General features: G+C 37.7%; 3 protein-coding genes across 6 annotated transcripts; 2 read left to right on the forward strand and 1 right to left on the reverse strand.

The window, feature by feature from the left end:
• Positions 1-3,087: 3,087 nt before the first annotated feature.
• LOC132186163 (pentatricopeptide repeat-containing protein At2g16880) lies at positions 3,088-9,938 on the reverse strand. Of its 4 annotated transcripts, none has more exons than XM_059600001.1 (4): positions 7,438-9,938; positions 5,765-5,922; positions 4,397-4,483; positions 3,088-3,767 (listed from the first exon to the last, which is right to left on the reverse strand). In XM_059600001.1, exon 1 carries the CDS (start codon positions 9,875-9,877, stop codon positions 7,529-7,531), a length of 2,349 nt encoding a protein of 782 aa, XP_059455984.1. In that variant the 5' UTR covers positions 9,878-9,938; the 3' UTR covers positions 3,088-3,767; positions 4,397-4,483; positions 5,765-5,922; positions 7,438-7,528. The 4 variants fall into 4 exon arrangements, with proteins under 4 accessions (XP_059455984.1, XP_059455986.1, XP_059455983.1 ...); XM_059600003.1 differs by having other exon boundaries at positions 5,765-5,927; XM_059600000.1 differs by lacking the exon at positions 5,765-5,922.
• Positions 9,939-9,995: 57 nt separating this feature from the next.
• On the forward strand, positions 9,996-11,632 carry LOC132186164 (uncharacterized). Its single transcript, XM_059600004.1, has 3 exons — positions 9,996-10,254; positions 10,653-11,004; positions 11,357-11,632. Exons 1-3 carry the CDS (start codon positions 10,085-10,087, stop codon positions 11,420-11,422), a joined length of 588 nt encoding a protein of 195 aa, XP_059455987.1. The 5' UTR covers positions 9,996-10,084; the 3' UTR covers positions 11,423-11,632.
• Positions 11,633-13,112: 1,480 nt separating this feature from the next.
• Positions 13,113-15,813, forward strand: LOC132186165 (small ribosomal subunit protein uS12). Its single transcript, XM_059600005.1, has 4 exons — positions 13,113-13,227; positions 14,648-14,803; positions 14,906-15,032; positions 15,395-15,813. Exons 1-4 carry the CDS (start codon positions 13,223-13,225, stop codon positions 15,533-15,535), a joined length of 429 nt encoding a protein of 142 aa, XP_059455988.1. The 5' UTR covers positions 13,113-13,222; the 3' UTR covers positions 15,536-15,813.
• The last annotated feature ends 922 nt before the right edge of the window (positions 15,814-16,735 follow it).

The raw sequence follows: 16,735 nt of genomic DNA on the forward strand, positions 1-16,735 counted from the left end.
AAAAAAAAAAAAAAAAAAATACCTCAAAAGGAACCTAGCATTGCAAGGACAAAACGTACAGGGTAGGGGGGGGATCATTGCATGCTGTTCAATAGCTTTAGAAGTCGACACTACAATCACTACCACTACTAGTCTCCCGTCATTATTATTATTGGAGGTGGTTGAATCACCACTTTGTAAAAGTGTGGTGTTCCACATTGTCTGAGTATGGAGATAGAGATGTGCTTATATGTGTATACTCGCACACTTCATGAAAACAACGTATTTTAAAACCGTAATGATCATGATCCCATCAGAACTCCTCAGTTAAGCGAGCTTATGCGAGAGTAGTATCAGTATGGGTGACTTTCTGGGAAGTTTGATTCGGGAGAGCCAAAAGAGAACAATATTGTGTGTAAATGAGATGGAGTTTTGTTGTTACCGACAAATACTTTAAGAAGAGTTTCGTTGCAATTGAGGACCTTGTGGTTGTCTCGGTAGGTAACGGTAATTCTATCTTTCTTTGTAATTTGACTTCGTGGTCCTTGTAAAGGAGGAGCTCATTCGGGGTGGTGTCCATGGAAACACTAGTGTACAATGAAGGGCATAAAGGTCTCGATTTTGAGGGTTATAGTGTCATTAGCGACAGCGAAGATGATGCAGTGTGACTTAGTGGGCTGCAGCGGATAACAATAATAAGAAACGTGATAAATACTTATTCTTATTCTTACCTATGGTGCTAACTTGGAGGTTCCTGGGCCTCTTTCAAACAATAGAGTTTGAGAATATAATTTGCATGCCTTCTTATTAAATGATCACCTCTTTAATAGAGGGGACTAAACCTTCTTGGAGTTGAGTTCTAGAACTTAGAATTCAACTCCTACAATGACACTTACTCATTCACGTGGAATTCAATCTAGTGAGGATTATTTGCAATTTAAACTACTTGAGATAACTCCTAAGACTTGAAGATAAGATAACAACTTGAAAATAAGATAACTTGATAAGTACTGCACTATTATCTAATGCAATACATATCCTAACTCAATTTAAATAACATACTCTAACTAATAATAAACCTCTGCATGCAATCTAGTCCTCCACGGTACCTCTCATAACATAGACCTTGAGACTATCAAAAATCTAAGAAATCTTTTCAAAACGCTATAGCAGATTTAGGGTTTGAAGGAAAATAAGAAAGAAACTCAACTCTGAAACTTCTTATTGATAAAAACTCATATATATTCAACAACTGCGTTTCTGGAGGCTATAAGCATATATTTATAGACCCTCAAAACCATAAATCTAATAAAACACGAAATAAAGTTGGTTTTAAACAAAACAAAGCTACGCATTTGAACGGGATGGACCACCGTTCGAACGGGGACTGAACTAGAAAGTAAAAATACGAAAATTAACATAAGCGTTCGAACAAGCTTCGAATGGGACTACAAACGGAGCCTTCTGACCTCTCCGGATTACCCTGAATAAAGCTACGCGTTCGAACGGGCCTCATTGTCATTCGAACGGTCGAATTTAGCCAACTCTTGTAAAACATGACTTTGTAAATCTTTGAATTAGCTTTCCAACGCCGTAAAGATTGTTCCAATCCGAGGTCTAGAACTCTAAATATGTCATTTTTAATAGAACTCGTCAAGTGCGAGTTTCTCTCTAATCATCGCTCTTTTTTATAGAATCCTTAACTTTTTGGTCTACATCAGAAGAGATACAAAGTAAGATAAGGTGACAGAGAGGAGTTTCAAGAGAGTAGCGGTAGTAGGAGAAACTAGTAGTGGCGATGGGGCGGTGAGGCTGATAAGGGTGATGACGGCTACTAAAAAGAGAGAAAAGTTTCAAACTTTTAACGGTTTGTAAGAATCTAAACAAACAGTCCATATTAGAGCTATTGCACATCATGCAATACCCTACTAAATCCAACGTTTATCCTCTTTATTGGTCAGGATCATTGATCATTGATTGTGCTTTAAAATGTTTGGTGGTAAACAGCCCCTCTACGAATTATGGCTATGACCAAGAGCTTCACTCATCATTACTATTTGAGAATCAAGAAATGAATAGAATAAGCTGGGGCCTAAGCCAATTGCATCACCCCCTTCCCTTCACTTTTTCCTGGCTTTTACGTGAAAAGGAATGAGACATGAATATTTTTCTGTTTGCCCAAAATAGACGTTACCCTTCGATTGAGTCTTACGGCTTCACCTTAACCCATCTTTTCACTTTAAAGGAAGAGAATAAAATTTTTCTCCCCCGGCAAAAGTGCCCCCTTGCATATAGTCAGGGGTTAAATACGCAAATCAGTAACTATTACCAATAATATTGCAAAGTCAACTGAACCATCAAAGTCCCCCTTTTCCTCTTCTTCCGTATTGAAAAAAAAGAAAAAAAAAGAAAAAAAAAAAGAGAGAAATATATATATATATATATATCAAAGTATTTTCTTTTTCCCGCTAATTTAAACTTCCAAATGATTCTTTTGATGATTGTGTGTTCACTCCTCCCGCCAATAGTGCTAGTAGGAGTATTATCTTTTTTGTTGCAAATTGAAATAGTAGTTCACATGACACTACCAGGTTAATCATATCAGCCGTGTGGCACAAACTAACATGTCTAATGTGGAAAAAAAAAAAACATGTTTGACGAGGTAAATGTCACGCTAATTAGTGGTTAACGTAAAAAATGTCACATGAATTGCTACCTTAACTTATAAGGAAATATAATGAAAGCTATAATACCCGAAACATTTTTACCCTCCCAAACTCCAAAAGATAAAGTGTATGTTTGTGTATCACTTAACAAGTATACAAATAATTTATTTTTGCCACTTGTCTTAAAAGCAGGTGAAACTAGCTCGGCCTCTTAAATCACCTCCCTTGAAAAGGTTCAATATTGTGATTGAAATACTTCTAGACAACTATTTCTGAAAACTTCCATGTATATAAGTAGTTGAGCCAAAAGTACTTTATATTTTGCATTTTATTTTAATATTTGTTTTATTATAAGTGACACATGTCATAATATAATTAGTGTTGACATAACATTTGACAGTTTCCATAAAAAATTTGGACAAAAGTTGAGTGCAACGACCTATTTGCCCCTTTTCATACCATGAGAAATTCCCAACTTCTTTTTATATGATAAGAAGCTAATTGCAAATCGATACAACTGCAAAGATTGATTTTGCAATTATCCCAACTATTAATTACATGTTTCTCTTATTACTCATACTATGTCAATTCAAGCCCAGCCCAAATACTTTAACCTTTTGAATTCTTCCAGCAGAGATGGTTCTTTTCTTATATTGTTATTGAAAATTTGAAATCTCCTCTTCATTGTGCCAAGCATAGTAACCTGAACATTGTGCAGAAGTTTCTCCTGTGTCAATATCTAGCAACAAAGGTTCCCATTTTTTGGAACTAGCCCCATTCTTGGCTAGACAGTCATCATCATTTGCCCTCTCACCAAGCAATCAACATTGCATGACATGTCTCATCTTGAACAGGTATAGAATCCTCTCCATTTCGAATTCAAATGAAATGGAAATGAGCTATTTTATAGTCAGAATTTAATGTTATTATATCTAACAGTTGTATCTGATGCCAAGTGATAATTATGTTGGCACATCATTTAAATTTACACTGTTAGATGCAATAATATTAAATCCTGACCATGAAATGGCTTCTCTCTATTTCAAGTGAAATCTTGAACGAACATCAAATCATCCAATCAGCTCCTTTTCACATTGAGCCATATCCTTTTGTTGAGTGAACCTGAAACATATATAAGCTGTCAACTTAACTACACCAATATATCTCTAAATCATCTTAATACCATTTTGTATTTAAATTTCCACTCACAACCAGCCAAGAATCCTCAAGCCCAAAAATTGACCAGCACAAAGCTACGAAACTGAAACTAAATAGCTCAGAACTTTCTTAGAAGGAAAATGCATAGATTACTCTAGAAACTGATAAAAGAAGAAGAGAGATCTCCTTGCAATCTTCAGATCATTATAACACCTTCCCTGAAGCTCACATTGCCTACCCACTGCAACCCACGTCCCAACTATAAACAAGCACTTCCTTGCACCCCAACTGTATGGATCATCCCATCCAGGTACGGTGGATTCCCTTTAACTAAAATAACAGGTCTCACTATCAAAGACCTCTCAATACATGGAAAGTAATTCATAGGGGCAATAGTGTAAACAAGGCTTCCATTTTCTATTAGCTATGAAACACATGGGCCCAAAAGTACTTCCCCCTGAATTTGAAATTTTATCTGTGGCTTAGAGAAGAAAACGAACTACATAAAGTAATTCTTTTAATAAAGAATAAAAGGAGAAATGACTTTTTTTTTTTTTAATAAGTAATAAAGAATAAAAGGAGAAATAACTCACTTGGCATCATCATCGTATACCAGCAACACCTCTTCTTGCGGTTCCATTGCCTTCCAATCATGTGTCAAACAATATAGAAATCATTTCCTGCAACCCATCATCTTCTCAAGGTCATTGATAGGTCCAATACATATTTGCCACTTCTTACATACAAACAAAATCTGAATATAAATACTTTCACAAAATGTATCAAATACTACTTGCATTCTCCATATTCTTCTAGATTAGAGGATACATCAACATATTATTGGAGCTTATCCAAGAAGCACAAGTGTATTTTTTTTGTTTTGTTTTTGGTGGGTCCAATGGCTAGGCTACACAATGGGAGTGGCCCTCCTTTCTCTTAACCCTGAGCATGTCGAATAGATCAGACAGGGTAGGGTTCTTCTACAAACCAATCAAGCTGAAATTGATTATTTTTCCTATACTGTTCGAACTATCTATTGGATATTCGTAGACGAAGAAGAACCTTTACTTAACTTGTCGTTATGTTCTATCCATAATTTTTTTTAAAAAAGAGGTAAAGAATGACAAACTTTTTCATTCTTTTTCCTATTAAATCAAAACAAAAATGGACAATTCTATAAGGTTGAGTAATAATTCAATTAATTTTTTATATTGAGATAATTGATATGCTTAGTGTGTGACTCGACCTGAATCCCTGATATCAATGGGATTTGATCCCCTTTCTCATACGACTACAAGAGACTTTATCAACTAAGCTATCTGACACCAACAAAAGAATTAGTATCTTATATGTATCAACAGATAAATTATTTGATACATCAATTTGGATTTTGCAGTTTTTTCTTCTGCAGTACCCTAATGTGACATTAGTGTAAAAGGAGTTCAAGAATTAGTTTTCTTTTTATAAGGTTAAAATTATTTATTTTGGCTTTTTGACTCAATATTGTAGGGTGGATCTCAAAAGATATGAAAGATCTCCCTGCAAACCATACATATGATTTTCAACGAATACGGCTTTCTGCAGACTTCTGACCCTTGCTCTTTGCAGTGCCTTCAACTTGAAACAAATTATAGTTACTGATTTATTAACTTGTCTTTTGATATTAGCCATCCCAGTATAACCTCTCTTCCATAATACAGGAACATTCAAGCAATAACCCTTAGACTTTTCAGGTTTACGAAATTAAAATTTTACTTCTTTACCAGCACAAGTGTGATAATGTATAACTTACTCATCTCACCAAAGGGTACAATCATATAAAGAGGACATACAAGAAACGCCTAACCAAAAAAAGGAAAAAAGAAAAGAAAAAAGAGTCATGGAAACTAGAAATATGGAAACAATCATAGGCAGCCATCCAATGGAAAAAAGGAGTTAAAGAAGAAGGCCTTAAACTCTACCACCGTCCTCTCTCTGTCTTCAAAGTCTAGTCATTTCTTTTTCTCCAAATACACCACATCAAGCATAACAGAATCATCTTCCAGACACCTTCACTTTGAGGGCTGCCAAACTTCCCTCTCCAACAAGCAAAGAGATCTCCCTCTCGACAAGGCATGACCTACACTAAACCAAACATGCCGAAGATAGAGTTCCATGATGCACTAGATAACACGCAATGAAGTAAAAGATGGTCAACGATTTCTCCACTTTTCTTACACAAACAATACCAATCAACCACAATGATATAATGCTTCCTTAAGCTATTCAAAGCAAGGACCTTACCTAAAGCGGCCAACCAAGCGAGGAAAGCCACTCTCAGAGGGATCTTACTCCACCAAATACACCTCCAAGGGACAGGGGTGTTATCATTGGGAATTAAGACATTATAGAATGAGCTAACCTCAAACTACCCTGTCTTGGAGGTGATCCAATAAAGCTTATCTACACCATCCTGTCTCAATTTAATGGAGTACAGCTGATCAAAAAAACAAAGTAAAGAATTCCAACTCTCAATCATGCGTTGCTCTAGCAAAATTAAAGTTTCATTAGGGAGAGCCATTGGAGAACTGAAAATAATCTGCCATAGAAGCATTCCTAAGGCAGGCAAAGCCAAACAACTCCGGATACGCTCCCTTAAGGGGCAGTACCCCACACCATACGTCCTGCCAAAAACTAACTTTGGAGTCGTCCCCCACTTCAAATCTAGTAAAACTAGGAAACTCCTCACAACCACTCCTAAAGAATTTCTCACCCCATACAACTTACTAGCTCCATCAGAGCACCACCCACCCACCCCACTGCATACCATATTTAAGGTTCATTATACTTATCACAAAAATATTTAAGGTCCACTACCAATCTACACATGCTCTCTCTCTCTCTCTCTCTCTCTCTCTCTCATAAGCATACACTATAACCATTTCTCCAGAAGAACTCAGTTGAAATGAACAAATTTTGGACCCCCAAAAAACCGGAGAACACACCTTGGACCAACTTACCAAGTAACATTTGACCTCTTTGCCCATACCTTGCCACTGGAAATCTCGTTGTAATTTTCTCAATTTGGGTGGCTATGCTCACAGGGAGGGAAAACTAAGACATAAAGGAGGTAAGTAAATTAGACAATGTGCTCTTGATCAAGGTAATGCTACTCCTTTTAGACAAGTAGAACAGCTTCCAATTCCAATTCAGATAAGACAAGATTAAGTGGAAGTACATACTAAAATTATTTAACATTTTTCAGAGTATCAGAAAACTAATTTTCATATTCCAGTTCAGATGTCTGCATTTGTACATATTCGACCCACACACTTTAAGTATATATTATATGTATGCATTTTTTTTTTTACAAGTAAAATAATTCATTAAAAGCACAAGGGGTGCAACCAAGTACATAATAAGTATACACTAGAAGAACACCCATCAAATTGAAAACGAGAAAAGAGTGCACAAAAATCTAAAACTACTGATTACAAAATAGGTACAATTGAGCGCTTAAAGCAGTATTTGGAAAGGGGGGAAAAGTCACAGCCCTAACTATAGGGAAAAAATGGAATAAGTTATGCAACCATTTATCAGATGATGACAATGCATTAACATTCCTTCCTCAGTTCCAAGTGGGAAAAAAAAAAACCTGAAATCCGCCCCAATCATGTGCAAAGCAATTGAAAACATGTTGATGAGACCGCCACCATTGATATTGCCCATAACAGCTGAAGGGCTCACTACAGTCGGGCAGCCTTTGATGTGCTCTTTCTCCTCTTGATCAGCCCATCCATCAAATGAAAAAAGGCTGATTTATGAACAGTGACACCTTTCTGAGTCAATTCTTCATAAATGCGCATTGCATCCTTGTATTTCCCTTCAGAACACAGCTCACTGATCTGTTCGGAATAAGCAATAGAAGAATCAGATTCCTCCAGAGTTTCATGAGTTACAACGTCTTGCCCCTTGCCCATTTGTGAGGACTGATCAGGTAGTTTTCCAATTTCAGCCCATTTTGACATGAACTCCTCTGCTTCCTCAATCCTACCAGCTTCAGTAAGTGCACCAAGAATGGAATTATACGTATACTGGTCAGGCCCTAATTTCCTCTCTTCCATTTCATTGAGAAGATCAAAAGCATCCCCAAGTCTCCCTTCTTTGCATAGGCATGATATCAATGTGTTGTAAGTAACTGCATCAATGGCTTTCGCTTTTGAAATCCATGTGTTGAAAAGCTTAAGAGCCTTTTCTAGCATACCCTCTCTACAAAGCCCACGAAGAAGAATATTACATGTAAACACATCTGGCTTAAATGAATTCTCAACCATTTTGTTGTGGAACTGAAATGCTTTCTCAATGTCTCCCTCCCGGCAGTAACCATGTATGATTGTGTTGTATGTAATTTCATCTGGGACAAACCCATTCCCTAAAAGCTCATTCAACTTCTCTATTGCTTGATCAGTTTTTTCAGATTGGCATAGCCCTCCGATTATAATGTTATAGGTGACAATACTGGGAAGGATCTCTTTCTTCTTCATTGCATCCCAAACCTCGAAGGCCTTTTCTGGCTTTCCATCCTTAAAGTATCCCATCATCAAAGTTCCATAGCTTACCTCATCAAGAATATAACCACGCTTACTAGCATTAGTAAGCAATTTATATGCTTCGACAAGCTTCTTCTCCCCACAAAGTGTGTGTAGAATGGTATTAAGGGTAACACTATCCATCTTCAAGCCTTTCCTACCCATCTCATCCATCATTCCAAATGCTCTCTCCATGTTCCCTGCTTTACAATACCCATTTATCAAAGTATTGTAGGTAACACAATCGGGAGAAAACCCACTTTCTTCCATCTTCTGAACAGCATCACTTGCTTCATCCATTTTACCTTCCTTACAAAACCACTTAATCTTTATATTGTGAGTAACTGTATTCGGCTTCACTCCTCTCTTACCCATTTCCTCAATCAACTTATACGCATCCAAACTTCCCTGCCGCCCGGAACACCCATCAATCAACGTGTTATAAGTGACCACATCCGGCAACAACTTCAAATTCTCCATCTCATCTCTCAGCCTCAAAGCTTCTTCAACCCTACCCTCATTACAGAACCCCCAAATCAACATATTGTAAGTCCAAACATCCGGCAACATGTTATCCCGCGTCATCAACTCCATCACCTTTGCCGCCTCCTTCAACCATCCCAATTTACAGTACCCACAAACCAATATATTATATGTGTTCCGATTCGGTAACAACCCACTTTTCTTCATATCCATCAACAAATCCCTCGCCTCATTCAACCTCCCCTTCTTACAAAACGCGTCCAATATCGTATTATAACTCACATTATCCGGCGAACAACCAAACTCATCCATCTTGCCCACCAACTCCAAAGCCTCCTTAAACTTATTCTCCAAACAGTACCCATATATCAAAATATTAAAACTATTGGTATTCAATTTGACACCTAGCCTAACTGCATCCTGAAAGATGTCCTTACACAACGATATGGAGTACGAAGACGGGTGTCTTACCAGGGCATTGAGGAGAGTGTTGCAAGTGAGCAAATTCGGAGGAAGTCGCAGCCCCTTCATCTTCTTGAAAATCTGCGCGGCGAGGTGGGGTTGCTTCCGCTGAACGTAGGCGCCAATGGAAGTGTCGAGAAGCGCTCGGGAGGGCCTGGGGAGCATGCGAGTAGGATGAAGGATGAGGCGGTGGAGCTGGTGTTGGCGATCGGAGGCGATGAAGGAGACGAGGAGGGACTTGGCGTCGGAGAACTTGTTGTGCGCGAAGAGGGATGGGAGGATGAAGAGGATGGTGTGAGGGGAGTCAGCGAGGGAAGGAGAGTGGGACTGGAGGAACTTGAAGAAGGAGAGGAGAGTGTTGGGGCGTGAGGCTAGGGTTTTGGAGGAGAGGAGGGAGTGGAGTATGGGTTGGGTCAGCTGGGGAACGTAGGGCGTCAAGGAATCGAGTTGGGTGTTCGACGAGGTCAGGATTTTGATTAGGGTTTGGAGGAGTTGGGGTTGGCTTGGCTGTGAGGTTAGGTTGTTCATGGCGTCTCCCACTGTGATATAGGGCTTTGGCATTTGTGTAGGCTTTCTCAGAGAAGAAGAAGAAGAAGAATAGAAAATAAACGACGCCGTTTATCTCATTACCTAAACGGTGCGTTTCGTCGTGTAATAAAGAGGTCTGTAGATGATGGAATCGAATAACTTGTGGTTACGTTGCGTTGGCGGTGGTATTTGGTTCTCTCTGTCTCTCTTTCGCCTTAGCAGACTGGAGTTGCGGGGGAAATGGGTGGCTCAGGAGACTCAAAGCCGGCGCCAGAGGTGGTAGAGCTGAAGCCGATCGAAGCGACTCCGGCGAGCTTCCAGGAGTACGGTCAAGTCATCGAGCCTCACCCTGACAGCACCGAGTTCGGACCCCAAGATGCACAACTGGACCTCAGCCGTGGCATTCCCAGGTATAATAACACTGGTCTAAATACGTGGATTGTACAGTTTAGGATTCTATAGATTTCCTTCAATAATTTTAGGATAGAAATATTAAAATCTTAATCATTATTTTGATTAAGATTAAAATCAAATTGTTACTATGTGATTTTCTGTGAAGAGTTCAAAGGTTAAATCGAATATTTATCGATCAATCTTAGAAATTTTGGATCAATGATTAGGCTTTTAATAATTAGTATTGTTGGTGTACGGAACCAACATTGGCTTCAAGTCACCTGCAAAACAAGCAGAAGACGTCAGAAGCCCGTCGACCTCGGAGTCCCGACGCCCTAGTCAATAAAAGGTGAGAGTAAGAGCCTTTTTGATTGAGAGGAGTTTGTGATGATCGTGTATATATTCATTTGAACAGGTTTTACATTATGCAACTTGAAAACCGACCACTGAAGTTCTCTACAATCACACATCACGCAAGTGTGACCCAATGCCTCGGTTCGGTCGGCGGTCATGTTTGGTATCTCGGAGTTGCTAAGCCGTCCATTGTTGACGACAGTGAAGAAGTGAAGGAGGGTGAGAAGAGTGGGAGGAACATTGTGCGGTCTCGTTGTGGCCATTTCTATGTGCCTCCTGCTGTTGAGGGTGTCCGAGTTTTCAGAGTCGCAGGTTTCAAATTCCTTAAGCTGAATCGAGGGACTTGGCATGCGGGGCCGCTGTTCAACGCTGACGCCATGGGTTTCTACAATCTAGAATTGAGCAACACCAATGTGAGCCTCTTCTGTTTCTCTCTCTTTCATGGCATTTTGGTGCATTTTGTGTTAAATCACTCCTCCCCTTTCAACCGGTGAAACGAAACTTAATATGTAAAATATGGATTGAGATCACTTAAAATTCATTATCGACTCTCCCCTTAAAAGAGATTCCTTTTATTTCTGTGATCTCTTCTGCCAAGAAGCTTCTCTGAATCTCACACTGCTGGGAAGGGGGTTTCATCATCTAAAAGGGCCTTCATCTGTACTCTTTTTCTGCATATTTAGACATGGAAAATGTGTATATTTGCATGCAAGTATCGTCCAACTCTGGGGGATATATTTGTAACGTGTTTTTCCTCTGTACTAGGTGGTTGATCACACGACACACAGCTTCATCCGTGAAAACGGAGTGGTCTTTTCCATCAATGACTAGTGTCTGTGTCTGCTTCTGTTTCGGCATCTGCTGCCGCCGCCCTTACTGCAGATTATATGTGTAATTATACTCTTTTCTGACAAATTAACTCTTTATAGCTTCATGTGAAGCCCATCAGCTGATGATAAAAGCAAACTCGGCTTTGAGCTTTGGAAATTAATTAAACTTCAGCAAACTTGAGAGCATCACTACTTGTTTGCCACACTTCTTTGTAAAAGGATAAAGTTTCTGAAGAATTTTATTCAAACTAATTAGTCTATTATATTGATACATGTTCTTAAATACTTAATTTTTACATGAATTTTACTAGAGAAAAATACAATTACACAAATTTACAATAAGCTCCTTGGAGTATAAAAATTTGTTGATAGCTGGTAAGTAATAAAAAAACAAATAGATCCTTACTTCTAAATTTCATCCAATTTTTTTAAAAAAGTCATCAAATGCCAGCGCCGCATCAACACTAATCATATAGTATGTGTCATCTACAATAAAAATATCAACATTTTAAAACTAGAATAAATAAATAAAAAATGAAGGGGGTGGCTTTGCACAAATGGGAGGTGTCAGGTGACTGATCAATTAGCTCCATGATTCAAATCATGTGAGTAGTCAAACTACTTTCATGGGCCTTTGGGTGGTTTGGCCATCCCTTTTAAGTTTTTTATTTTTTATTTTTAGTCAAAAAAAAAGGTAGCTCGGCCACTCTTTTTATATTTTTTTAAAAAAATTAAATTATAATATTTTTTGATGTAAATGACACAGGGTTGGGCATCGGTTCCGAAAAGTCATTATCGGTCAGTTAACCGAAATTGTCAGTTAAATTAGTTAATTCACCAATAGCATTTTGATAAGAAAGTATTTCAAAAAATTTGGTTAATTTCGGTCGGTTAATCAGTTAACCGAGGGCCTTTTTAATTTGGCCAATGATATTTTTAAATGAGCCAAAAATTGGTTGTTTTGGAGGTCTAAAATGTTTTTTTTTTTTTGCTAACAAGTCAGTAATAACTTATTTAACATTTTTTTTGGGCTAAAATCAACCTTGGGAGCCCAAATAACAACTTTTCTACAAGCGTGGAGCTTTAACGAAGAGAGCTTTAACGAGTATAACACTTTTCTAACATATATTTTAAGTGAAAAGTTCTTCTTGTTCTTGTGGTTTTAAATGTTCACAAATTTGTTACAAGCTTTAATGAAGGCCCACTATGAATTTTTTATACCGACGTCGGTTCGATTAACCGATAAAAATAATTTTATACCGATTAATCGAACCAAACCAACATTAATATAAAAAATTCATACCGATTTTCGAACCACAAAAGTTGGTTGATGGTTAATTTCGATTATGTCGTCGTTGGTAGGCAGCCGGTAATCAATAGACGGTTAATCTGCCCACCCCTAAATTGATACATATCACAATGTGTTTTTTTTTAACAACAGTATGATTGTGTATTGTTGACACTTGACATAACATTTGACGTTTTCGTCAAAATTTGAAAAAAATAAAAATAAAACTATTTGCTATTATTGCCTCTCACGGCGAGTTCTCATCAAATTTTCATAAGACAAGGAGCTTATTTGAAAAACAAAATAAAGAAAAGAAAAAGATAGGGACAGATCGGTAATAATGTTTCAAAGACGCTACCACTGAAATAACATTAAAATGGACCTATATATACAAACGCATATTATAAGTAGCGCACCACCATAGCTAGGGTTAGGTTTTACAAGCCGGCGCTTCCTATCTGCTTCAGCTCCTGATCCCCTTGCTACAGTCGAGGACCCTCTTACTCAGCCACCATGGGGTAAATTTTTTTTTTGTTTCTTTCACAAATATTCCTGCCGAATTTTCTCGAGAGCCAATCACCGATATCTTTGTCTGATTTTAGCAGTGTTTTTTGTTTTTGCTCATTTTTGGTTGTAGATATTCATAAATTTAAATCTGGTGTATAATTTTTTTTATTATTCGCGTTCTAAGCAACTGAAAGTTGCTTGAAAATATTTTTTGTACTTTTTATCTATATTTTTATTAAGCTTGAACGTCTGTTTGCTCTGAAAACTTAGGATAGAAAGGATAGTGGAAGTTCTAGGGCGAACCAGGTGATCTTGTTAGGTTTCTTTGATACAGTACGTTTGATGGGGTTAAGATTATTCACAGATGACTTTTGAGGTATTCTGGTTTTGTGGGTTAATCCTTGAAAGTTCGCATAAAACTGACGGACATGGTTTAATATTAATGGATCTGGCATAACTACAAAATTGCATCCTTTTCAGTTGTTAGTCATGGGACCTCTATGGTTTTTATGTTTTAGATCCATATTTTTTAAAAAAAAAAAAATTTTGAATGATTCTATCGGGCCTGCATTAAGTTAGATACCCATTACTTAAATAGTCGTTGAAATGCTTTATTCAGTAAGAGGTTCTGCTTGTGAGCATAATGTTGTAAGCCTGCCTGGCCTTGAGACAGTAACATCAGTAACCTAGGATGGAATTTTGAAGGAAAAGGAAATGAAAGCAGAATTCGTTCGGATCCTCTCACTTGTTCAATATGTGCTAGTTGAAATGCTTTATTCGGCAAGAGAAACATGTTTAATGGAGTTCAGTAATTTGAAGTTTGTTTGGAGCAATTGAAATTAATGACTAAGCATAAGACATAAAGGGTTCTAAAATTATGTCCCCAAGGAAGTGAGAAAGTAACATGTGGAGTCTAGCCATTAACAAATAATTCATGATGCACTAGATGGTGCTATGCATTTGAAGTATGTGGAAAGTGTTGAGATTTGAAGATACTTTTCATGGACTATAGCAACTTCTAGTTTAAAGGTGATGGTCTAAGTGTTGAACTCTGATACTTTTCATGGACTATAGAAACCTCTAGTTTAAAGGTGTTGGTGTAAGTCTTGAATTCTGATTCTTTTCATGGACTATAGCAACTTCTAGTTTAAAGGTGTTAACTGTAAGCTTTGAATTCTGCCATAAAGATTTTTTTATTAGGATGATCAGCAAGCATGATTATATTTCCATACATATATGGACTAAGCATGATAATTTTGGCCTATTAAAAAATGTAAGCTTAAATAGGATAGCAGACATCATTACAGGCTTCAGCTTGCCGCAACTTCTGTTTGGGATTTGCTTAACTGCTGCTCCTATATTAGTTTTAATAGTTTTTTTTTCAACATTTTAAATCATCAATGAATTTATGAAAATGTGAGTGTTGTGCAGGAAGACACGTGGAATGGGAGCTGGTCGTAAGCTCAAGTCCCACCGCAGAAGGCAGAGGTGGGCTGACAAGTCATATAAGAAGTCTCACCTGGGAAATGAGTGGAAAAAACCATTTGCTGGATCATCTCATGCTAAGGGCATTGTTCTAGAAAAGATGTAAGATTACTTCTATTGCCTTCCTCTTATTTTATGAAATATTTTCTGTGGATTAAATCAACTTACCAATGGGACTAACAATTTCATGATTGGCGAATGCAGTGGCATTGAGGCTAAACAGCCAAACTCTGCTATCAGAAAATGTGCTCGTGTTCAGCTGATCAAAAATGGAAAAAAGATCGCTGCTTTTGTTCCTAATGATGGTTGCTTAAACTACATTGAGGAGAATGTAAGTTCGAACGAAAACTCCTAGTATCACCCCTCATATTTTTCAAACTTTGGCATAGAAGAAATAAGCATGTGCCTCAGCAATAATCGAATAAACCCCCACCCCCAAACGAGTCCTTCAAATTCGCTAATTTTCCATTGTGGAAACTAACCCTTAAAAGAATTTGGGGAAAGTGAAGAAATCATACAAGTGTCCGCTCTAGAAGTTTGTGAGGCCATTTTTCTATTTGACACCTAGGACTTTGCAGAGACATACGGGTCGAGGGTATCAGAAAATGTTTTTCCTGCAAAAATTAATAATGGCGTCAGACTTTTTCTTTTCTGTACACTTGGACTTGAAAAATGCCGGCGTGTTTGGTGCAGGACGAGGTTTTGATTGCAGGATTTGGACGAAAGGGGCATGCTGTGGGAGATATCCCTGGAGTTAGATTCAAGGTTGTGAAGGTATCTGGTGTTTCTCTGCTCGCCCTCTTTAAGGAGAAAAAGGAAAAGCCAAGGTCCTAGGCTTATTATCAGGGAGCTCATCCTTTGCCTGTCTTTTACCCCCACCCCACGCCCAACATGCCCGTTGTTTTGTTTTATTTCATTTTTTAGCTAAGGATGCTATTTATTTAGATGATACTTGTAGCAACAATTCAGTTAGAGCAAACTTTGTAAGTGAATTTTTATTTGATACTTTAGAACCTGGTTTTGTTTGTCCTAAAAAAACAAAATTTTGGAAATTGAGGGTGTTGGGTGTTGATCATTTTCTCATTTATCGAGGAATTTTTTCATGGTTCTAAGTTTGGTATACTTGGGATACTTTGTCATCTAGTGTTTTCTTAATATTGCATTATCATGATATATTGTGGCTTTTCTGGCCAAAAGAAATGATGGCTTGTTTGTTAATGTGCTTTAGTGAGTGTTCTTTGTTTTTTGATTGAAAAAAGTGTTTTGACGTGACATAGACAAAAATAGTCATTTTTGGAGCGTTTTGTGGTTTGGGTTGACTGTTAGCATGGCCCTTATGCCCAATTCCTGATGCGGCCAACCTATGCACCCTTTCGAGTGCACAATTGCCTATTCGAATTGCACCATAAATTATGGTCCAAAGTAGTTTGTTGCTATGGTAATATTGCCAGGTCCAATTTCTCTTATGGTTTTTATATCACTCAATGCTATGGACAAGGAAGAGAAACCAAGTTTACTTTCTTTGATGCAATCCCTCCTAAAATTGCAGCAAGGCTGTAGGAAATATTACGCGTAGCCTGTAAATCGTGTCAAAATCATCAGCTTCTGTGGTCTATATATTCCCAAAATAAACTTGTTATACTATACAAGCATGATTATTGTATTTAGATGACTCCGACACTAAGAACAATAATATTCTAAGAGATCAAATAATACCCCAAGAGTAGGAGAAAGTGATAGATGTAGTTGGAAATTTAATAGAATTATTCCACACAACAGAGGGAAAGGGGGATTGCTTATTTATAAAAATTCGGGGACAGAAAACATTGCAACAGCAAACGTCTTTGATTACAGCTTTTGAGGACTCAAAATGCCTTTGACTCGAGTAGTACTGTTGTCAAAAATATGAGCTCTCCTGCAGAGGGAAAATTGATTCCTTCTTGATTCTGTTGGCAACTCAAATAATCCACTTGTATGGCAAATGGAGTCCTTGACAGCCAAGGAGAGCTTGAGCTATGCGCAACCTGAGCAACA

Source organism: Corylus avellana, chromosome ca7 (genome assembly GCF_901000735.1).
Source record: "Corylus avellana chromosome ca7, CavTom2PMs-1.0".
Taxonomy (NCBI): Eukaryota; Viridiplantae; Streptophyta; class Magnoliopsida; order Fagales; family Betulaceae; genus Corylus; species Corylus avellana.